The 21,070-nt window shown below is 39.5% G+C and overlaps 1 protein-coding gene across 2 annotated transcripts in view; it reads right to left on the bottom strand.

Annotated features, from left to right (window-relative positions):
- The window catches only part of RAB3C (RAB3C, member RAS oncogene family), a 293,717-nt gene that overhangs the window by 20,491 nt on the left and 252,156 nt on the right, over nucleotides 1–21,070 (bottom strand). For both annotated transcript variants that reach the window (XM_015140007.3, NM_001265995.1), the window contains exon 4: nucleotides 20,729–20,853. In XM_015140007.3, coding sequence (XP_014995493.1) covers nucleotides 20,729–20,853 — 125 coding nt within the window. The remainder of the gene's footprint in view (nucleotides 1–20,728; nucleotides 20,854–21,070) is intronic.

The following is a 21,070-nucleotide window of genomic DNA, read 5'->3' as shown; positions in this document are numbered from 1 at the left end:
TACAGTACTGTACACTTGATGACCTCTCTCCGCCCCTTTCTCCAGTGCATTACAACAGTCTTATAGGAAACACTTGATTCATTTCATCCCATAAATAGCTACACCATATTGTGAAATGCCATTTGTTTTTATGAGATGTTCTGCGGCACTTGCTCTTTTTTTAACCCCAGGGAAACTTCTAAACACCACTTCGGGCACTCTGATGTTTTAAACTTTACTTAGAAGGAAAAATCACAACTGATATATTTTTTTTTCTGTAGAGAGGAAATAGCTACTAAAATCACATTGCAATAAATCATTTTCATCTCCAATTGTTAAAAATCTGTGATTTGTTCTTAAGTTTCTGAGAAAATCTTCTTTTTCCAGATTCTAGTTACAGTTACATCTTGTCTCCCTTTTCCTATGGAATTGGATGGGCCAGAGCTGCAAGGAAAGGTCATTCTACTACCGGGTGGGTGATATTTGAGCCAGAAGTAGGGATTGCTGAGCAGCAGGACAAACTGGCATATTAGCTCATCCTCTACTGGGCCCCAGCCTAGAGACAGGCTTTACGAAGAGAAGTGGGAGGTAAGGCTTTTGATCAATTTGCCTGAAGAAGGGCCAAAATTGCAGACCAAAGCTGTAGAAAAGCAAGAACAGGAGCTCAGCCAAAGGCTAGTGCTACTAAAAATCATGGTATTTCAGCCCCTGAGTCCGTGTCTTTAGCCAGGCATGACCAGATGGTAGCTTTTTCCTGCCTCTGTTAGAATTCTGAAACTATGCACTGGTCAGTCTATGGCCTTAACAAATCCTGGTTCATAATATAAGAAGATGGACATTAGGGATGTACAAAGGTTAATCACCATGATCTAATTCCAGAACATTGTCATCACCCCCCAAAAGAAACTTTGTATCCAAAAGCAATCACTCCTCATTCCTTGACCACCTCCATACTATGTGTGTTTTGCTCCCCAATTAGAATGTACATTCCATAGTGCTTCTCCATATCTCTAGAGATAGTAACATAGTGCCCAGCATGAGCAAGTGTCCAGTAGATGTTGGCTAATTAAAGGATTTTTTTTAACTTTTGAAATTTTTGTGGATATATAGTAAGTGTACGTATTTATAGGGTTAATTAAAGAATAGATTTCTGTTAATTGGCTGGGAGAAGCAGTGGAGTAAATGGGGAAATAGAGAGAGAGGGAATCACTTTTTCTTTGTTTTTAGTTATGAAGTGATTAAACCAGTGAACAATTCTGTCAGCCACATTATTTTTAGATGGAGTTTACCAAGCATGGAATTTTACAAAATATCGTTTTGGTTTTGCCTTGTGGGAAATTTATGATATAAAACAAATTAAACCAGCCCTATTCACTCACAAGGAAAGACATATTTCTGAAAAAATTTGAAGAAATGCAAGATCGTTACACTTCAACACCTGAACCAAGAACTATTAAAGTGCTGAGAAGTCGATGTTCTGTCATATTGGTTTTAATACAGAGATAAGGATCATTTATGTTTGGCAGAGTGGCTGCTTATATGCAAAGAGTACTAAGTGTTTTAAAAGAGTTTTTTTCTCTGAAATTGGTTAAATATATCCTTTGTAACTTCTTAACATTTCAATAGGCTTTCAATGATACAGGAGACAATTTCCAGTTCAGCCTATTTATGAACTGTCAACAAAAACATTGATAACTTCTGTCTGTTTAGGATTTTCAGGTTACAATAACATATGCATTATCAATCAGCAAGTTATTTTTGCTGTGAAGGATGCATATGAAATAGAGCAAATAGTGTAACACATTTTTAATTACTAGTGCCCAAAAGAATGAAATTTCATTGTGATATCAAAGGATATGGAATCTTAAATGTAACTAACATTTATTAAGTATATACTATATGCACATACTATGCTAGGCATTTTTGCATTTGTTTTCTAATCCTGTAACCAGCCCCATGAAGTAGGTGCCTTTACAAGGCTCATTTTACAGTTGCAAAAATGGTTGAGTTATACACTTGGTAAACCAGGACAAAATCTAAAATCTGACTCTAAAGTCCACACTTTTAATCTTTGTACGTCCCTAATGTCCATCTTCTTATATTTTGGCAGTGTTTCACTCAAACATCATAGAGTAATAGCTGTTGGCTTCATTTACAAGTTCTTGGGGTTTCTTATCCTAATATGTACTAATGTCTGCCAATTCTTAAAATCAAGAAATTCTTCTCAAAGTCTATATCTAGCTCCTTTCAATAGTAACACAGCCTAGACACAGAACACTATGTGAAGCGTCATAAAAATAATTTTACTTTATACAGTGACAAATTCTGAAAGTTGTAATTATATCATCCCTTGTATTGATGAAGCTTGAATATGGAAAAGGAACTCTCTCCAGAAGCAGCTGGCTTTTTCACTGAACTCTCAAGGCAGAGGATGAGATGATGATGAATCCTTCTTAGGATGGCTACTTCCTTGTCAAATAAAGCCAAGCCGTGCAAATGCCAGTTAAGTAAAGTTACAGGTAAAATAGAATAGGGCATAGTACCTAGATTTAGTGGAGAAAACTATTCTAATGGCTTTCAGGGATGAAATATCATGGGTTAGTCTGTACACAGCTGAAGGCAGGTGCCTACAGGCATCAAAGAGAGTATATCTTTGGGACTTGGGATTGAGACAAGAAAAAGTCATCCACTGAGAATAAAGTTATTAAGTAAGTGCCACAAAGTCCATGAGATTAGCCATCTGCAGAAGGAAGTCACTCCAAGACAGGATGAACAAACAATTTTCTGGTGAGAACAGCACACTTCTCAAAATCCATCAAGGGACTAGAGTGTCTCCCAAATTTCTCAGATGGAGGGTAAGACCTCTTTTATCAGTCATCTAATGAATGATAAAATTTCAAGGTAAAACCATCAAAAGAAAATGGAGTTGGTTTCTGTGAAGTCAAGAAAAAAGAGAGTCAAGGATTGAGAGTATTTACTGCCCAGTATGGTCAAGGGGGAAATGAGAGGGTGCCTGCACTGACCTGGGTGAGTATACAGGTTTACCTCCTCTGTATCACAATAAAGAGCATTGTAGTCACTCAATGGTATGCCTTAATGTCACATGCCTGGCACATAGTGAGAGCTCAATAGGATAAGAAATATGTGAGTAGAAAAGGACCAAGGCAAGGAACAGACAGCTACAATTTGACTGGAGTGTCAAAGGAGAATGTTAAGTGCAGCAAGAGACTGCAGGCACACCTAGGGTGATTTGAAATCCAGGAGGCCTGTGTAGAAGCACCCAATCTCCGCACACTTTTCTCTCCAAACTGGATCAGATATGCCTGGAGTTAGGGAGGACTTTCCACTGAAGAGAAAAGGTAAAATGATCCCCACCATCCCCCCACTGCCACTACAAACACCTGTAGTCCTTACAAGAGGAGAATCCCAAAGCTCTTGCAAACCCTCAGCCATTTTGGAGAGCTGCTGGGAATTCATGTAGCTGCATTGCCCTGCAGCAGGAGCACAAGGTATGCACTCCCCATAGCTCACACCCCTGTAAGCCAAGCTTCTGCAGCATAGCACCATCTTGAGACCAGAGCTACCTCTGGAGTCCACCTTTCTCTGGGGGCCAGTAGCTCCTGCACCTCTCCAGCACTGGGACTCCATTTTAATTCCAACAAGCCGATACAGGTAGTTGAATGCCACAACCCCAGCTGTGCAGAGCCTGGGTCCAGAATCAGCTACGACTCTGGTCCTGCACAGCAGGGAAACCAACTCCTGTCACTACACTTTCAGCTGGAGGAATAGTCTAGCAATCTTACCCAGGGCAACTCTACTCTTGAGCTAGCCAAACTGCTACATGCCCTCCCCTAAATGGGAGAGCCCCTGAGTCTCTGAGCAGCTGATCTGCCCCTGGCCAGCAAAATGGCTATGTGACTGCGCTCAGGACATATAGGGAAATAGCCCTGTGACTAATGTGTGAAATGTGACTGTGCTCAGGACTCATGAGAAATAGCCCTGCAGTGCCCCTGCCCCCTGCAGACTTGGCTGTGGCCTACCCAATGGTCCTGCAGTCTCCATCAGTGCCTGAGAAACAGCCTTGCAGGTTGCCCCTGGTGGGCATGCCCCCAACTGAACAGCCTTGCACCTGCATGTAGACCTGAGAAATAGTTCCACAGGCCACTCCTGGCAGGCACAACTCTAGGTCAGACAAGCAATTGCATGCTTGTGCCTGTGGCAAGAGTAACAGTACTATAGCTCCAACTCCAGTGAGCCAGACTCCAAGTTAGCTAGCACACTGTGTGCATATATATGCTTCCAACCTGACAAACAGTCCAGCAACCCCAATCCTGACAAAGCCACACCACTAGTGCCACAGACTCTCTCAGCCTAGACCACTGAGAAACTTGCTTATGCCACTATTATGGCTTATAGCTGAAGAAACTACATGGAGAGTACACTGTTGTATCAACCTAGAAGCAAAGCCAATGTACTCTACCAAACCAATACCCTAAAACTCATTCATGTGAAACCTACTTCATAAAATTGGAAGAAGTGACTTTACCACGTGCATATAAATCAGTGTAGGGACACATCAAACATGAGAAAGCAAGGAAACAAGACACTGTCAATCAGAAACAGCAATTCTCAAGTAATAGACCTCAATGATAAGAACATGTGTGAAATGCCAGAAAAAGAATTCAAAACAATAAACTTAAGAAAATTTACTGAGATGCAAGAGAGTATAGGCAATTCAACGAATTCAGAAAGACAATTCATGATTTGAATGAGAAATTCAATAGAGATGGATATCATTAAAAAGAACAAGACAGAAACCTTAAAGCTGAAGAATCCAATGAATAAAATAAAAAATTACCATTGAGAGCTTCAACAACAGATTAGACCAAGAGGAAAAAGGAATCTCTGAAGTTGAAGACAGGCCTTTTGAAATAATACAGTCAGGAAAAAAAAAGAAAAAAGATAAATTAGTAAAGCCCGCAGGGCTTATGGGACACTACTAAGTGAACAAATATTTACATTTTGGGTGTTTTGGGAAGGAGAAAAGAAGGGAAAAGATGAGGATAACATAATTAATAAAATCACAGCAGATAGAGAAAGCATCAAGTCACATATAAAGTAATCCTTATTAGATTAATAGTGAAATTCTCAGCAGAGACCCTATAGGACAGGAGGGAATGGAATAATATATTTAAAGTACCAAACAACAACAACAACAACAACAACAAAAAAAAAAACCTCCCAACCACAAATATTATACCCAACAAAGCCATCCTTTAGAAATGAAGGAGAAATGAAATCTTTAACATAAAAGCAAAAACCAAGGAAATTCATCATTACCAGACTGGCCTTACAAGAAATGTTCAAAGAAGTCTTACATTTGGTAGTGAAAAGATGATAAATGGCATAATAAAAACATCTGAAACTATAAAACTCCCTAGTAGAGGCAACATATGAAAGAAAAAAAGAGAAAGGAATCAGACCAGGTGCGGTGGCTCACGCCTGTAATCCCAGCACTTTGGGAGGCCGAGGTGGGTGGATCAACTGAGGTCGGGAGTTCTTGACCAGCCTGACCAACATGGAGAAACCCTGTCTCTACTAAAAATACAGAATTAGCCGGGCATGATGGTGCATGCCTGTAATCCTAGTTACTCGGGAGTTTGAGGCAGGAGAATCTCTTGAACCCTGGAGGCAGAGGTTGTGGTGAGCCAAGATTGCACCATTGCACTCTAGCCTGAGCAACAAGAACAAAACTCCGTCTCAAAAAAATAAAAATAAAATAAAAACTTATCATTACAGACAGGCACCCAACCACAAAATAAATAATAACAGAGGAAATAAGAAACAAAAGATATATTAAACAACCAGGAAACAATCAGTAAAATGACAGGAGTAAAATCCTCACCTATGAAATAATAACCTTGAATGTGAATGGCTTAAATTCTCCATTTAAAAGACATAAGCAGGCTGAATAGATTTTAAAAAAAAAAATCAAGGCCTGATTATATGCTACCTACAAAAAACTCACTTCATTTATAAAGACACACATAGACAAAAGGTGAAGGATTGGAAAAAGATGTTCCATTCAAGCAGAAACCAAAAGTAAGCAGGGATAGCTATCCTTATATCAGTAAAAAAAAAAAAAAAAAAAAAAAAAATGCTTCAGGTCAAAAGTTATAAAAAGAGACAGAGGATGCTATATAGTAATAAAAAGATTGAGTCAACAAAATAGCATATCACTTATAAATATATATGCACCTGACACCAGAGCACCCACATACATAAAGCAAGTATTAGATGTGAAGGGAAAGATAGACCCCGGTGATATAATAAATAATATAATAGTTGGGAATTTTAACACTCCACCATCAGCAATGGATCATCCAGACAGGAAATTAACAAAGAAACATCAGATTTAAACTATGCCACAAACCAAATGGACCTAACAGACATTGATAGAACATCTCACACAACAGCTGCAGAATACATATTTTTTTCATCAGCACATAGAACATTCTCCAGGATTGACCATATATTAGGACACAAAAAAAGTCTTAACAAATTTTTAAAAACTAAAATTATATTCAGCATCTTACCTGACCACAATAAAATAAAATTAGATATTAATAACATGAGGAACATTTGAAACAATACGAATACATGGAAATTAAACGATATGGTACTGAATGACAAGTGGGTGAAGAAGGAAATTAAGAATAAAAGATTAATGAAGCAGAAAGATTGTGTGTGTGTGTATGTATATGTGTGTGTGTGTGTGTGTGTGTGAATGTCATTCTGTCCCCAGGCTGGAGTGCAGTGGTGCAATCTGGGCTCACTGCAAGCTTTGCCTCCTGGGTTCATGCCATTCTCCTGCCTCAGCCTCCCGAGTAGCTGGGACTGCAGGTGCTCGCCACCAAGCCTGGCTAATTTTTTGTATTTTTAGAAGAGACGGGGTTTCACAGTGTCAGCCAGGATGGTCTTGATCTCCTGACCTTGTGATCCGTGTGCCTCGGCCTCCCAAAGTACAGGGATTACAGGCATGAGCCACCGTGCCCGGCCAAAAAGTTGTTTTTATAACACAATAAGCAAAATTGGCAAATCATTAGCTAGACAAAGAAAAAACGAGATAAGACCTAAATAAATAAAGTCAAGAAACAAAAAGAAGACATCAAAATGTATACCACAGAAATATAAAGGATCATTAGAAACTACTATGGACAACAATATGCCAATACATTTGAAAACCTAGAGGAAATGAATGAATTCCTGCACACATACAACCAATAAAGATTGAACCAAGACCAGGTGCGGTCGCTCATGCCTTTTAATCCCAGCACTTTGGGAAGCCAAGATGGATGGACCACTTGAGTTCAGGAGTTCGAGACCAGCCTGGCCAGCATGGTGAAACCCCATCTCTACTAAAAATATAAAAATTAGCTGGGCGTGGTGGTGGGCACCTGTACTTCCAGCCACTTGGGAGGCTGAGGCAGAAGAATCACTTGAACCTGGGAGTTGGAGGTTGCAGTGAGCTTACATTGTGCCACTGCACTCCAGCCTGGGCGACAGAGTAAGACCTTGTCTCAAAAAAAAAAAAAAAGAAAGAAAAAAAGAAAAGAAAAAAAAAAAAGACTGAAACAAGAAGAAATAGAGAACTTGATCAGACCAATAACAGACATTTCTCAAAAGAAGACATAAAAATGGTTGGGCACGGTGGCTGATGCCTGCAATCCCAGCACTTTGGGAGGCTGAGATGGGCAGGTCACTTGAGGTCAGGAGTTTGAGACCAGCCTGGCAAACATGGTGAAACTCCATCTGTACTAAAAATATAAAACTTAGCCAGGAGTGATGGTGCACGCCAGTAATCCCAACTACTTGGGAGGCTAAGGCTGGAGAATTGCTTGGACCTGGGAGGCAGAGGCTGCAGTGAGTCGAGATCGCACCCACTGCACTCCAGCCTGGGTGACAGAGTAAGACTGCGTCTCAAAAAAAAAAAAAAGACATAAAAATGGCCAGTGAATGTATCAAAAAATGTTCAGCATCAACAATCATCAGAGAAATGTTAATCAAAACCACAGTGAGGGATCATCTTACCCTAGTTAGGATGGCTATTATCAAAACACAAAAAATAACAAATGTTGGTGAGGATGCAGAGAAAAGAAAACTCTTATACACTGTTGGTAAGAAGGTAAACTAGTACAACCACTAAGGAGAACAGTATGAAGGTGTCTCAAAAAAACTGCAAATAGAACTACCATAGGCTCTAACAAACTCCCTACTTAGCATTTATTCAAAGAAAAGGAAATCAGTATATCCAAGAGACATCTGCAACCCCATGCTTATTGCAGCATTACCAGCATTACTCACAATTGCCAAGACATGGAATCAACTTAAGTGCCCAAAAACATATGAATAGATTAAAAAATGTGGTGTATATACACAATGAAATAATACACAAGTATAAAAAAATGAAAGCCTGTCATTCATGGCAATATGGGTAGAACTGCAGGACGTTATATTAAGTGAAATAAGCCAGGAACAGAAAGTTAAGCAATGCATATTCTCAATCACATGAGGAAGCTAAAAAACAGTTGATCTTATAGTGGTAAAAAGTAATCAGAGGATACTAGACATTGAGAAGGGTGTGGGGGAAGGGAGGCACAAGGAGATATTTGTTAAAGGATACAAAATTACAGCCAGATAAGGGATGTAAGTTCTAGTGTTCTGTATGACTGTAGGATAACTATAGATAACCATAATACATTGTATAGTTTCAAAACGCTAGAAGGAGAATATTGAACATTCCCAGCACACAGAAATGATAAATGTATGCTAATTACCCTGATCTGACCACTATACATTATATGTATAAAAAAATTCACGATGTATTCCATGAATATGAACCATAATAATTTGTAAAAAAATTAATTTAATTAAAAAATAAAGAAATATATGAGTGAACATGATTGGATTCCCTTTTCTTTGGTCTAGAACCACTAAGAAACTGTATTAAATTGATAGCCTTTCTAAGGGTATTTTTTCTATTGATAAAAGGATACACTGATTATCTAACCGTACTATTACCAACTGTGTGACACTTACATTTTGCAGAGCATAATAAAAGGCATTTTAAATTAGAAATCTGTCCTCTGTGAGTTTGGTTAGTGTGATTTGTTCCCCTACTGTTCCCCACCCTAATAATTTTACTCTAGGAGAAAGGAAATAACACTGGCCAGTGTGCAAAGCTGATGAACAGAGGTGGTTTCTGCCAGCTGCATCCAAGTACAGATTACACAATTTAGTGTGAGAAAATCATCCTTGATTTCAGCTTTTTCAGCTCTCAACACTTAGCAGATTAATTAAATCCAAATCCAAATGCTGCAGTTTGTATTTCTTATATCTGACTTTAATTTTGGTAAATAATACTGCTATTTATGCTTTTTTTGTTTTTAAAAAAACAAAAAATGAAGCTGGCAGTTTATACAAATTTCAGTTACATGGACCTGGATTAATTTTTAAACATTTCACAAAATGTGTTTGCAAGTTTGTGTGAATGAGAAAAGGGCACAACTTGGAAGATCGTTCTAAGAGAAGGAGCAAAGATGAGGTTCTGAGCCAAATCCAGATAAGAAAAATGAGGGCTAGACAATTTTGTGAGATGGGACAGGAGACATGTAAACATAAGGTTTGTTAGAGGATAAGCTTTCATCCACAAATAATAGATAGACAGTGGGGCTTTGGAAGCTCTTTATAATGAAGAAGGGCACTTTGCATATTGGCATCCCTTGGAGCTGTGAGAATCATGAGAATGGAGAAACTCAGGGGTCAAAGGTTGGTAAGATCTGGGTTAGTAAGAAAGAGTATAGGAAAGAACACCTAGATTAGTGGAGTTGCTTAAAGAAGGCAATTAGTAAAATAGGGTCTTGCCAGAGTCTTAGTAAAATAGGGATTTGCCAGAGTCTTGAGAGTTTATTCACTGGGGAATGTGAGAAACATAAGTAGAGGTTTAGAAGAAGGGCAACATGAAAAAAAAAAAAAAAGAGGAAGTGGAGTTTATCCCTCAACGATGCTGCATGGGTGGGGTTTCATGGATTGGATAACCATATCATTTGTTCTCCAAACTGAGTCACTTTTGAGATTGAAAGGGGATGCTGAGATTGAAAGGGGATGCTATTAATACTTACACTGGGAAATGAACATAAATCAGGACTGTCCTGAGCAAACTGGGATTCATGGTCACTTTATTCATAAGGAACAGACACTTTCTGAGGAGTGAATTTCAGCTGCCAGAAGGGAGAGTGGAGATCCATAAGACTATGAAATAAAGATCAGGTTAACAGGAATTGGGAAGCACAAAGGAGACAAGGACCAGGGCAAACAGCAGTCCCTTCCCTTCCCAGCCCATGGATATGACCACACCTAAACCAACCCAAACACATTAAAATGTACACTGTTGGTTTATTTTATACCTCCTGGGAATACTTAGCCTAAAAGAATGTGAGCCTGGGGATATAATGGTAGGCTGGCAGTGCTTCTCCTCAGAGCTGTGTGCAGATAGGTACCTAGAACATTTTAGTAGCATCACTGGGACTCCTGCTGAACCCAGAAGTTGGCAATTTTCATTCTTTGAGAAATACTACAATTAAGAGTTAAATAAATCTTTAAAAGCTGCGGAAGAACAGAGTTAATGCATATTTGGAACAGGTGGTTTGAGTTTTTAAAAATAGGCTTTAGGGCAATGTTATCCTCATTAGAATTTCTGGCTGCACAACCTGGCTTTATTACAGAATTGTTTTTGCAGGGGTAAGAGGGAAATGATTAAAACTGAAGGAAAAAACCATCATCATTCATTAAAGTGAAGTGGCTGGAGGCAACATTGCAGGTCTGAGCTCAACAGAAAAGCTTTAAGATAGCCAAGGTGGGTGCATGCCCACCACCAGAGCTGTCCATGTTTCTCTGGCTTTGGAGCCCAGCTTACTGAATGATCCTTGGCAAGCTGGACTGAAACTGTAATGATAAGCTGAAGTCTATGAAATGAAATTAGCTATAAATGTGTGTGCACCACCAAACCACTAAATCAGCCATGGTCTTCTGCTAAAGAGAAGGTTAACAATGCAGACATAGGTAGCCACAATGGCCAGTACTAATTTCTTGTGTTATCAAAAAGACATTGAATGAAGGCAACTCTTAGAAATCTATTTTGATTTCATTAAAAAGAAAGGGGTGGTCGGTCACCTGCTCTATGCAATATGCAAAGTTGTCTTTTTCTTCCTAAAGAGCCTCCAAATTCCCACTGTCCTCCTACGTGTATCACTTCATGGATCATTTGTTGATCAATGCTTATCAAAGCATTTAAACAGTAATTTACTGTCATATTTAAAATTATGGATTCCATTGCTTAGATTTAAGACTAGTTCTTTCCACGTATTTTCTAGATCTTGTCCCATTTGTCTTCATGACTATCCACCTAAGTATTTCCACTCTCCTGACTCTCTACTCTCTGACTTTTCTGGGTGTCTTCCCTTCTGCCTGTTAGTATGTTGATTTTACTCCCAAATTCTCCCTCCACAATGATTTTAATCTGTTCCTCAGGCTAGATACTTACATCATCTTTTATGCCTCTGATTCCTAGTTTGTATCCCCAATGCCACTGCTTGGATTAGGTCTATGGTCCTCAACTTTAACACAATTGGGTGATACATGGTGAGGGCCTAAATCAAGGGTTCTCAACCATGGCTGTACATTAGAATCACTTAAGGAGCTAAAAACACTCATGTTTGTACCTCAACTTCAGAAATTCTGATTTACTTAATTTGTGTGTGTGTGTGTGTGTGTGTGTGTGTGTGTGTGTGTGAGAGAGAGAGAGAGAGAGAGAGAGAGAGAGAGAGAGAGATGGGGTCTGTGCCATGGTTTTTAAAATGCTACCTAGGAGGGTTGAATGTACAGCCAGGGTGGGGAACACCTGCTTTAGGCCTTGCCATAATTTACCCAATAACATCAGCTTCTTACTGGAATTTCTGCTTCCTGACCTTACCCTCAAGTCTATCCTTTAGCCAGTGGTCTCCAAACATATGTTGTTTTATAATTCTTAGTTTCAAAAAAAGATTCAGTATTGCCCTAATACATGAATATTTTATAAATTATATAACATACTATTCCAGTAGTACATAATAAAACATACCCAATAACTGAAAAAAAAAACTGAGACACAAATAAATAGAGTATTAATATTTTCTTTTTGTATTCCTACTGATCTTAAACACCCTAATTTCTGGCATATTCCCAGTGTAGTTGATCCAAAATGAAATCTGATCTTGTCACTCCAGTGTTTAAAACTTAGGATCTTCAGCCGGGCGCGGTGGCTCACGCCTGTAATCCCAGCACTTTGGGAGGCCGAGGCGGGCGGATCACAAGGTCAGGAGATCGAGACCACGGTGAAACCCCGTCTCTACTAAAAATTACAAAAAATTAGCTGGGCGCGGTTGTGGGCGCCTGTAGTCCCAGCTACTCGGGAGGCTGAGGCAGGAGAATGGCGTGAACCCGGGAGGCGGAGCTTGCAGTGAGCCGAGATTGCGCCACTGCACTCCAGCCTGGGCTGGGCGACAGAGCGAGACTCCGTCTCAAAAAAAAAAAAAAAAACTTAGGATCTTCAGCATGTATAGGACGAAGCCCGAGTTTTTCATTCTTTCAAACAAGGTTCTCCATGATATATGTTGTCAACTTTTCCAGGCTTAGATCCCTCCAGAATACTATTTATTATGCCTAGAGAGAACATCACCTGTTTGTCTACCTATCAAAATCCTATTCATACTTCAAGACTTGGTTCAGACATTGTCTCCGCAGTGTGCCCTTTCTCAGAGCCTCCAAACAGGGACATTCTTAATCTTTTAAGCTCCTCTAGCACTGAGTCCATGCCTCTATTACAACAATTACATGCTGTCTTTTGAAAGTCTTTGTTTATGTGTCTCTCAGACTCTCCTTTGGGGTGACAGAAGTTTGGTCTTATTGTTTCCTAACTCCTAATGCCTGGCCAATAGTTGGTGCTCCATAATACTGAATAAATGAATAAATTAGTAAATGAATAAAGTCCCGTAATATATTCATGAGTTCTATTTTGAAGTGTCTATCTTCTGCCCCCAAAAAGAAATAAACTCCTAGTGTGACCCCACTGCAGTTTAAGAAGAGAATCTTTGGCTCATTTATTTCAGCTCAGTGGTTGTTAGCAATTCCAAGTGGACTTTGCTAAATTCACATTGGTCCTAATAATTACGCTGTTGCATAACCTCATACTCCTCTTCTGATCCCCAATAGCCTTCTGTAAAATGTGTGCACCTATTGGCCACATGGGGACTAGACTAGGGTGCATGAAAGCTTCAGCATGAATCCATCCTGGAAGACCAGCTCCCTGTGGCCGGGCAGCATGAGTCCCACCATGAAGGGTGGAACCAATTACAGCTTCCTTCTGCTGGTTCTCTGGGCTAATCTGCCTCTTGTTTTTTCTGTATATCAGTGGTTCTCAATCATGTCTACACATTGGAATAAACTGGGACTTACAAAACATACTATTGTCTGGGTCCCAGCCCAGAGATTCCAATTTAGTTGGTTTGGGATGCAGCTTGGTCACCAGGATTTTTAAAAGCTTCCCAACCTATTGAAATTTGTAGCCAAGATTGAGAACCCTTACTCTATGTCCAATCTTCCTTCTAGATTTGTTTCCTTGTCCCTGCCTTGGGTTTTCCTTATTTTATTATTATTATTATTTGAGAAATAAGCAAGGTCCCCTCAATGTGCTGAGGCCTAGCAGTGACTCCTGATATCCCTGCGATTCCCATTATCAGCAGTCTCAATGTAACAAACAAGCAAATAAAATAGCACACTCTCTAACACCTTGGTTCTTAGTTATTCAGATGAGAACTGCCCTAAGTAGTTCTGATTATAGCTTCCCTGAAGTGGTGCTCTAAAGGAAATGAAAAATTTCTGTACAATTTAGTAGTAATCATCTCAGTATAATTTGGACATAGAGTGAGACACCAAGAATTTCCAGAGGTTTCTTATAAAGCACAGCACACTTGGCTAAGGTGTTTTTCAGTGTATTAGCTGGGGAAGTTCCAGAAAGCTGAGCACATTTTGAAAAGAGAAATTATGCATTTGAGTAAGGTTGATTTAGGATAATTTATCCTTTGTAATCATCTAGTTATTTTCTGGCATCTTCCATTGGATTGTGTGGAACACTGAAAGATTGTGGGGTCCAAGGTCAGAGTTTAAATAGGTTTACCAGTTACATATGCCCTACCTTTCTCCTGGACTTTAAGATAGAAAACTAAATTTAGTTAAGACCTATTGTGGGCTGGGCACAGTGGCTCATGACTATAACCCCAGCACTTTGGGAGGCTGAAGTAGAGTGGGAGGATTGCTTGAACCCAGGAGTTCCAGATCAGCCTGGGTGACATAGTGAAGACCCTGTCTCTCAAAAAATAAAAAGGAATTAGCCAGGCATGGTGGTGCGTGCCTATATTTCCAGCTGCTTGGGAGGCTGGGATGGGAAGATTGCTTGAGTCCAAGAGGTCAAGGCTTCAATGAGCTATGATCATACTACTACTGCACTCCAGCCTGGGCAACACAGCAAGATCCCATCTCTCTCTCTCTAAAAAAAAAAAAAAAAAGACCTATTGCGTGACTCAAGATTGTATTTGTACCAAGGGTATGATGACTGAAGTGGAGCTTGGTGGTTATGGAAGGTATGATGCTGCTATTACAATTTTTCCTGGTGGAAACTGTAAAAATAAAACTTGGTTGCTTATGGCCAGGGCACATGGATCCAGAAGTTCAGGGCTTCCACCACCATACGATTTCACAATGCAGTCAATGCCTTTCTCTCCCTTACCGGGGTTGTAGTGAGAGACTAGGGTGATTTAAACTGAAAGGTTCATAGGAGTGAATTAGAGAATCCTAGAGTCAGAGTTCCCAAATCAGGCATGCTGGGGTCATTCAGGCTCAGCAGAAATCAAGAGCATGGTTCCTAAAATCCACAGAGATAGACTTTTCTGGCTAGGTTATAATGTTTCAGTCACTTCAGTCATCTTGTCTCTGAGAGTGGTGCCACAACATACGATGTAGCATGGTCAATACACCTAAATTCTTACGCTTGGTGACACAGAAATATCGCACAGAATACAAACTCCCTCCGTTAGCCATAGTAGATCTGCCTGCATTGATTTATCTAGACCTTTTGGGAAGTAATTACATGTCCTGCCTGCACCATCTTCCACTTTCAGAGATAATTGGTTCCATTAGTATATTCTTTGTTAGGTGAAAGAATATCCTTTTTCATTTGTCTTAAATGTATCTCTTTCTACTTCAAGAGACTATTTCCTTGAAGAAATTGTTAAATTAAGCCAGGATTTATCAAATCAATATGTTTCAGAGTATACAGACATAGAATGTGTCTTTTCGTCAGTCTTCATTTTCCAAAAAGAGAAGTAACTACCCATTCATAGAACTTCATGCCTTTCCTTTATCCTCTGAGTTACACTCAGCCCTATTTACATATTCATAATATTTGAGTCTATTTCTGATACACAGTCCACACGTTAAGCTCCGTGAGAGGGAAGATACACGTTTTATGACTCTGCAGTATTATTATATATATTTGTCAGATGAATAATCAAAAGAGCCATTAAATGGGAAAAGAAGGGAAGATAAATTACAGAGCTTAGAGAAATGGCAAAATATAAGAATATTTTGTACTTTCAGAAATTCTCATGGGGTTCTGTGCTGGACAAGGGGGAAGGGTACAAGGGATGAATCTGGAATTCAGTAATACATATGTTCAGAGGCCTTTATGATAATTGTTTGAATGGAAAGAATTGGGAATATTATCTGTTACTTGTTTTAGGAAGAAATATTAATGCAAATTAAAAACACTTTAAGATTAGCTCCTTATAAATTATTAATAATGACTTCTCCCAGAAGCAATTTTAGTTTCTCTGCAGTCTTTGGTTCTCTGACTACATTTTTGGAAAACAGGAGTTTCTGCATTTTCTGCCCTTTCAGAGCTTGTAATAATGGTTCAAATATTCTTTCACCTGTGGTTTCAAGGCAATACAAATCCATTCTCCTCTATAAATTTCTTTCTTTGTTCTTATTCCCAGATAAATTACTTCTATTTTAGGAAAATCTATCTTTAATTGTATCTCCAAATTTTTTTCTTATTTAACACAGTAGTTGTACATTTAAAACTTAAATTATGAGATTGTACATACATAAGTACCATACTACACATTTAATATAAAATTTAAAAACATTCTTATATATTGTTATAGGTACATACATATAGACTAACTGTTAAAACATGCATGAAGGCCAGGTGCGATGTCTCACACCTGTAATCTCAGCACTTTGGGAGGCAGAGGTGGGCGGATCACAGGGTTAGGAGATTGAGACCATCCTGGCTAACACAGTGAAAGCCCATCTCTACTAAAAATACAAAAAATTAGCCAGGCATGGTGGCACATGCCAGTAGTCCCAGTTACTTGGGAGGCTGAGGCAGGAGAATTGCTTGAACCCAGGAGACAGAGGTTGCAGTGAGCCAAGATCGCACCACTACACTCCAGCCTGGGTGACAGAATGAGACTTCATCAACAAAAAAAAAAAGAAAAAAAAAATGCATGGGAAAATAACAACAGCTATAGAGTAATGTTCAGTTCTGGCAGCAGTTTCCTACCCTCTCCAAACACTCACTTTCCACAAAAGCCAGTGTTCTAGAAATTTAGTTGTATAAAAGTCACAAAAATATTTGTTAAAAATGTAGATTCTAGCCTTCAACTTCAAAAACTCTGATGCAGCAGGTCTGAGTTGCGCTGTGAATGTGCATTTGAAAAAGAACCCCAGCCGATTCAGCCGCAGATGATTAGATCACTACTCTAAATCAGAAGTACTGAATATGCACAGCTGGCAGGTGGATGTTGGCGCCTGAAGTGCCAGCGTGAGGTCAAGCCTGGAACATGATTTGGCAGTCATTAGTCTGGAGGTGGAGTTAAAACCTTGGAGGGGATGGAAACATCCAAGGGAGGGTGTAGAGAGAGAGGAGAGGTAGACTGAGGATAGAAAGCCAGAGTGCAGGAGACAGAAAAAGGAGGAGGAGTCTACCAAGGAAACTAAATGCAAGTCTGGAGAGGGAGGAGACGAACAGAGAGCACCATGTCATAAATGCTGACGAGGCAGCATTCAGCAAGGAGAGGTGCTCAAAGGATCAAATGAAAGAAAATGGCTGAGAAAGGGAAAGCCAGAAAAATGCTCTTTGTCTGTGTAGTCTGTCTCCAGCACTACAATGTTTGCTCCTAGAAGGCAGGGTTATTTGTCATTGCATTCCCAGTAACTGGCATATTGTAAACACTTAATAAATGCTTGGTGAACTAAACTGGATTGGGACTGACAGCTGCCATCTAAGAATTTTTAAAGAGCTCCATTACAACTTGGTTCCATCCAGGACCCTCATTAGGATGAGCAAATGTTGTCCAGATAAAACAATCCACAATGGAGAATTAATTGCAACCAGATCGATAAAGCAGTTATTTTGAGCCATCTGCCAAGATGTGGTAATGACATTTAAAAAACAATGTGCAACCTTTGTGTGTATGTGATGGTATTCTGAAGAATAAAATGTACAAGTAATTAAAAAACAAAGCAAAGACCTTTAAAATCTTTAAATTTAAATTGTGAGAGCATTTTAAAAAAATGCAAATGGTCTCTCATGATCATTTGTAGAAGCATGTGTAGCCATGAGGAGAACAAGCCACATTAAACGAGGTAAATGACTCTCCAAGAATGCACATGTGTTGGTTGCTATGACAACAGCTGGGTTTTATTGAACGGAGAGCAAAAAATCAATTAGAAACCATTGGAAGAAACTGAACAGGAACATAAAACATTCTGCCTCACAATTTCAGGAACTTTGCTACATCTGTGCACTGAATGGAAAGGGTTTGTGTGCACGTCAGTCGATGGAGCAGCAGGAAAGTCACCCCCTTGATGCATTTCCATCATCCTAACATCCCCTTTCACAGCCTGGTCTTCTCAATATCCAAGTAATTTATTAGAGTGGTAAAAAATTTAGCCAGTTGCCTGCCTCCTATGTATCAATGACATTAAACAATTCTTGGCTTAGATATACATATATTTTTTGAACCAAACAGTTTTCATTTTTATTCATAGAGACAGCCTACATCTGTGTAGCAGTTTTTTCCCCAACCTGGCACGTGCCCAGCTAGTTAAGAAAACACAGGAAGACCAGGGAGAGACCGTCTTGGGAAGCCAATCTGCCAACTCTCTCCCAGGTTTCCTCTCTCTCTTTCTTTGGGGATCTACTATTCTCCATTCTTATCTTTCCTAAGATAAGGAGGTCCTAAGAGGATTAAGAAAAAAAATTATCATTTTTTCAGACTCCTCCTATTGTTTAATCGGTAGAGTGGGAAGAGGCCCTGTGACAGAGATGATAACTTCAAATGCAGCCACAGGAGACCGTACACCAGCCATGTAACTTTCTTCTGGGTGGCTCTAAGAATATTTGGTGGAAGGGTTCTTGTGGCCATCCAGGGATAGATTGTAGTCTAAGGAACTCATTAAGCTCATGAGAAATGGTTAAGCTTTCAGAGTGAACTGTACTTAGTTCAGTTATGAGATGATCAAGAGGAAGAGTAACCCAATGAGAGGGCCTTTGCTTTTCTGACTCATGTTGCACAACACCAGCAGATTAATCCCAAAGCATCCCCTTTATAACAGTGTTTTTTTTTTTTTTTTTTTTTTTTTTTTTTTTTTGAGGCAGAGTCTTGCTCTGTCTCCCAGGCTAGAGTGCAGTGGCGTGATCTCGGCTCACTGCAAGCTCCGCCTCCCAGGTTCATGCCTTCCTTCTGCCTCAGCCTCCCCAGTAGCTGGGACTACAGGCGCCCGCCACCACGCCTGGCTAATTTTTTGTATTTTTAGTAGAGACAGGGTTTCACCGTGTTAACCAGGATGGTCTCAATCTACTGACCTCGTGATCCGCCTGCCTTGGCCTCCCAAAGTGCTGGGATTACAGGCGTGAGCCACTGTGCCCGGCCTATAACAGTGTTTTTCAAATTATAGATTGAGACACATTACTGCTTCTGGAGATCAACTTAGTGGGTTGGGACCACCATTTAAGAAAAAAGAAGAAAGAAAATTAAGACAGAAAACAGAGTGAATCTCATCAAGTAAAGTTAAAATGTGTTTTGTGAAACTTTTGTTTCATTCTCTCTCTCTACATATGTAAGTACTGGGATGCTAAATTGAAAGTATTTCTTACTGCAGGTCCTGACCAAAAAGGTTAAAAGTCAAACTCTTCTTTGCTAAGCATGCCTCAGTATTTTCAGTGGTCTACCATAAACAAACAAACAAACAAATAAACAAACAAACAAAAAGAATTCCAACTCCTTCACCTCTAGGATTGGAGTTGTTCCCCAAATCCACAACTCAATTCTGCAACTTTATGCTAGGTTCTCACTTTTCTATTCACTATCGTTTCACCTTATGCTCATCTCAATGTCCATGAATCACTGTGCCCCTTACTCATAATGCCTCATCTCCTTTGTAGTTGCAAATTCTACTCTCTTTTAGAGACCATTCAAGCTGTATCTTGCCATTTCGCACATAAGATCTCCATCTCCTCTCATCACTCATCTCTTCCTCTTGGTGTATTCATTTCCACACCTGATGTCCCCAGGAGCCCTCTCTGCCTTGCTCTTTATCTTCCTCTGATCACACTACACTCCTACATCTCCTTCTGGCAATGTTTTTCCCCTTCCTGTGTCTGCCTCCCTCTCCCTGTTGCTTTCCTGTTGGCATCTGCCTTGCAGCTTACCTCCTCATTGACCTGTTTTTGTTGACTTGTATTTCTGCTTCCTTGTGTGTATCTCCAGTCTTCAGTCTCCACTTGATTGGGAGCAACTTGTGCCTAGGGACTGTGAATCACTTTTTTGTATCCCCTATGATGTTTGGCATAATATAAAGCATACAACGAGTACCCAGTAAAAATTTCTTGACTCAGTCAATCAATTATCAATCATCAATCCCTCCTTTGTATTAAATCTCTACCCTACTCGCTCCAGCATTTTTCTCTTTAGATACAGTGTTTTGTGTTTGAAACGGCTTTGCCATTTCTGAAGCTCTTTCATATCTATTATCTCATTTGATCTTATCTACAAGGACTTGGTTAAATAGGCATGGGCTATGATACAATTCTTGAGAGATGGGGTGACTAAGTCTCAAAGGGAGTTAGTTGTAACAGTAACATGGCTTATCAATGATGTCACTAGAAACAGAATCTAGGATGTGACCTATTCTGTGCCATTATCCTCCTCCAATGAAAACTTGAGAACAATAATCACGCAATAAAATAAAGAGCCCACTGAATGCAAAATACAGTATGGAGAAAGAAAAGCAAAAATAGTGGACAAGGCATAACCTGCGTTTCTCATAGAATAAGAATTTAAATACAGTGTACTAAGACCAAAATTCTGAGTATCATTTTTGCTTCTTTAATTGCACTTGAGCTCTCATGATGCCTTAGTAAGTGGGAGAAAATATATTGTCCACTTAGGGAGGATTATGTTGCTTTCCACTGTTAGATTGAGAAACATTTCATTAACTCCACCCTGACAATTAACTGGGACTCTGTACAGTGTTACATATAATAAGCAAATTCTCTTTCTTTTTAACTTATTAATTTATTTCTTACCAAGCTGTTCTCCTAAATGTTGACCTCGCTCAGTTGAGATGACCCGCTCGTCTTCCATGTCACACTTGTTCCCAACCAGAATAACCTGGGCATTATCCCAAGAGTATGTTTTGATTTGGGTTGACCTAAAAGAAAAAGAACAAGCATGACATAATCATAGGAAAGCAGAACAGCATAAAATGAAGGAGAAGAAATACATTCCACAGATGATGATGATAACAAAAGGGAAAAAAACCCCACGAAATCCAAATGCATGACATTTAGAGTTAATTAGTTCAGTGCAATTTTACCCTTCAGATACTCATCAGAGATTGCATGAGTCAAAAATCAAGGGAACAGTAG

Source organism: Macaca mulatta, chromosome 6, assembly GCF_049350105.2.
Source record: "Macaca mulatta isolate MMU2019108-1 chromosome 6, T2T-MMU8v2.0, whole genome shotgun sequence".
NCBI classification, from domain to species: domain Eukaryota; kingdom Metazoa; phylum Chordata; class Mammalia; order Primates; family Cercopithecidae; genus Macaca; species Macaca mulatta.
The sequence above is the reverse complement of the archived record's forward strand: the minus strand, read 5'-3'. Positions and strand labels throughout refer to the sequence as shown.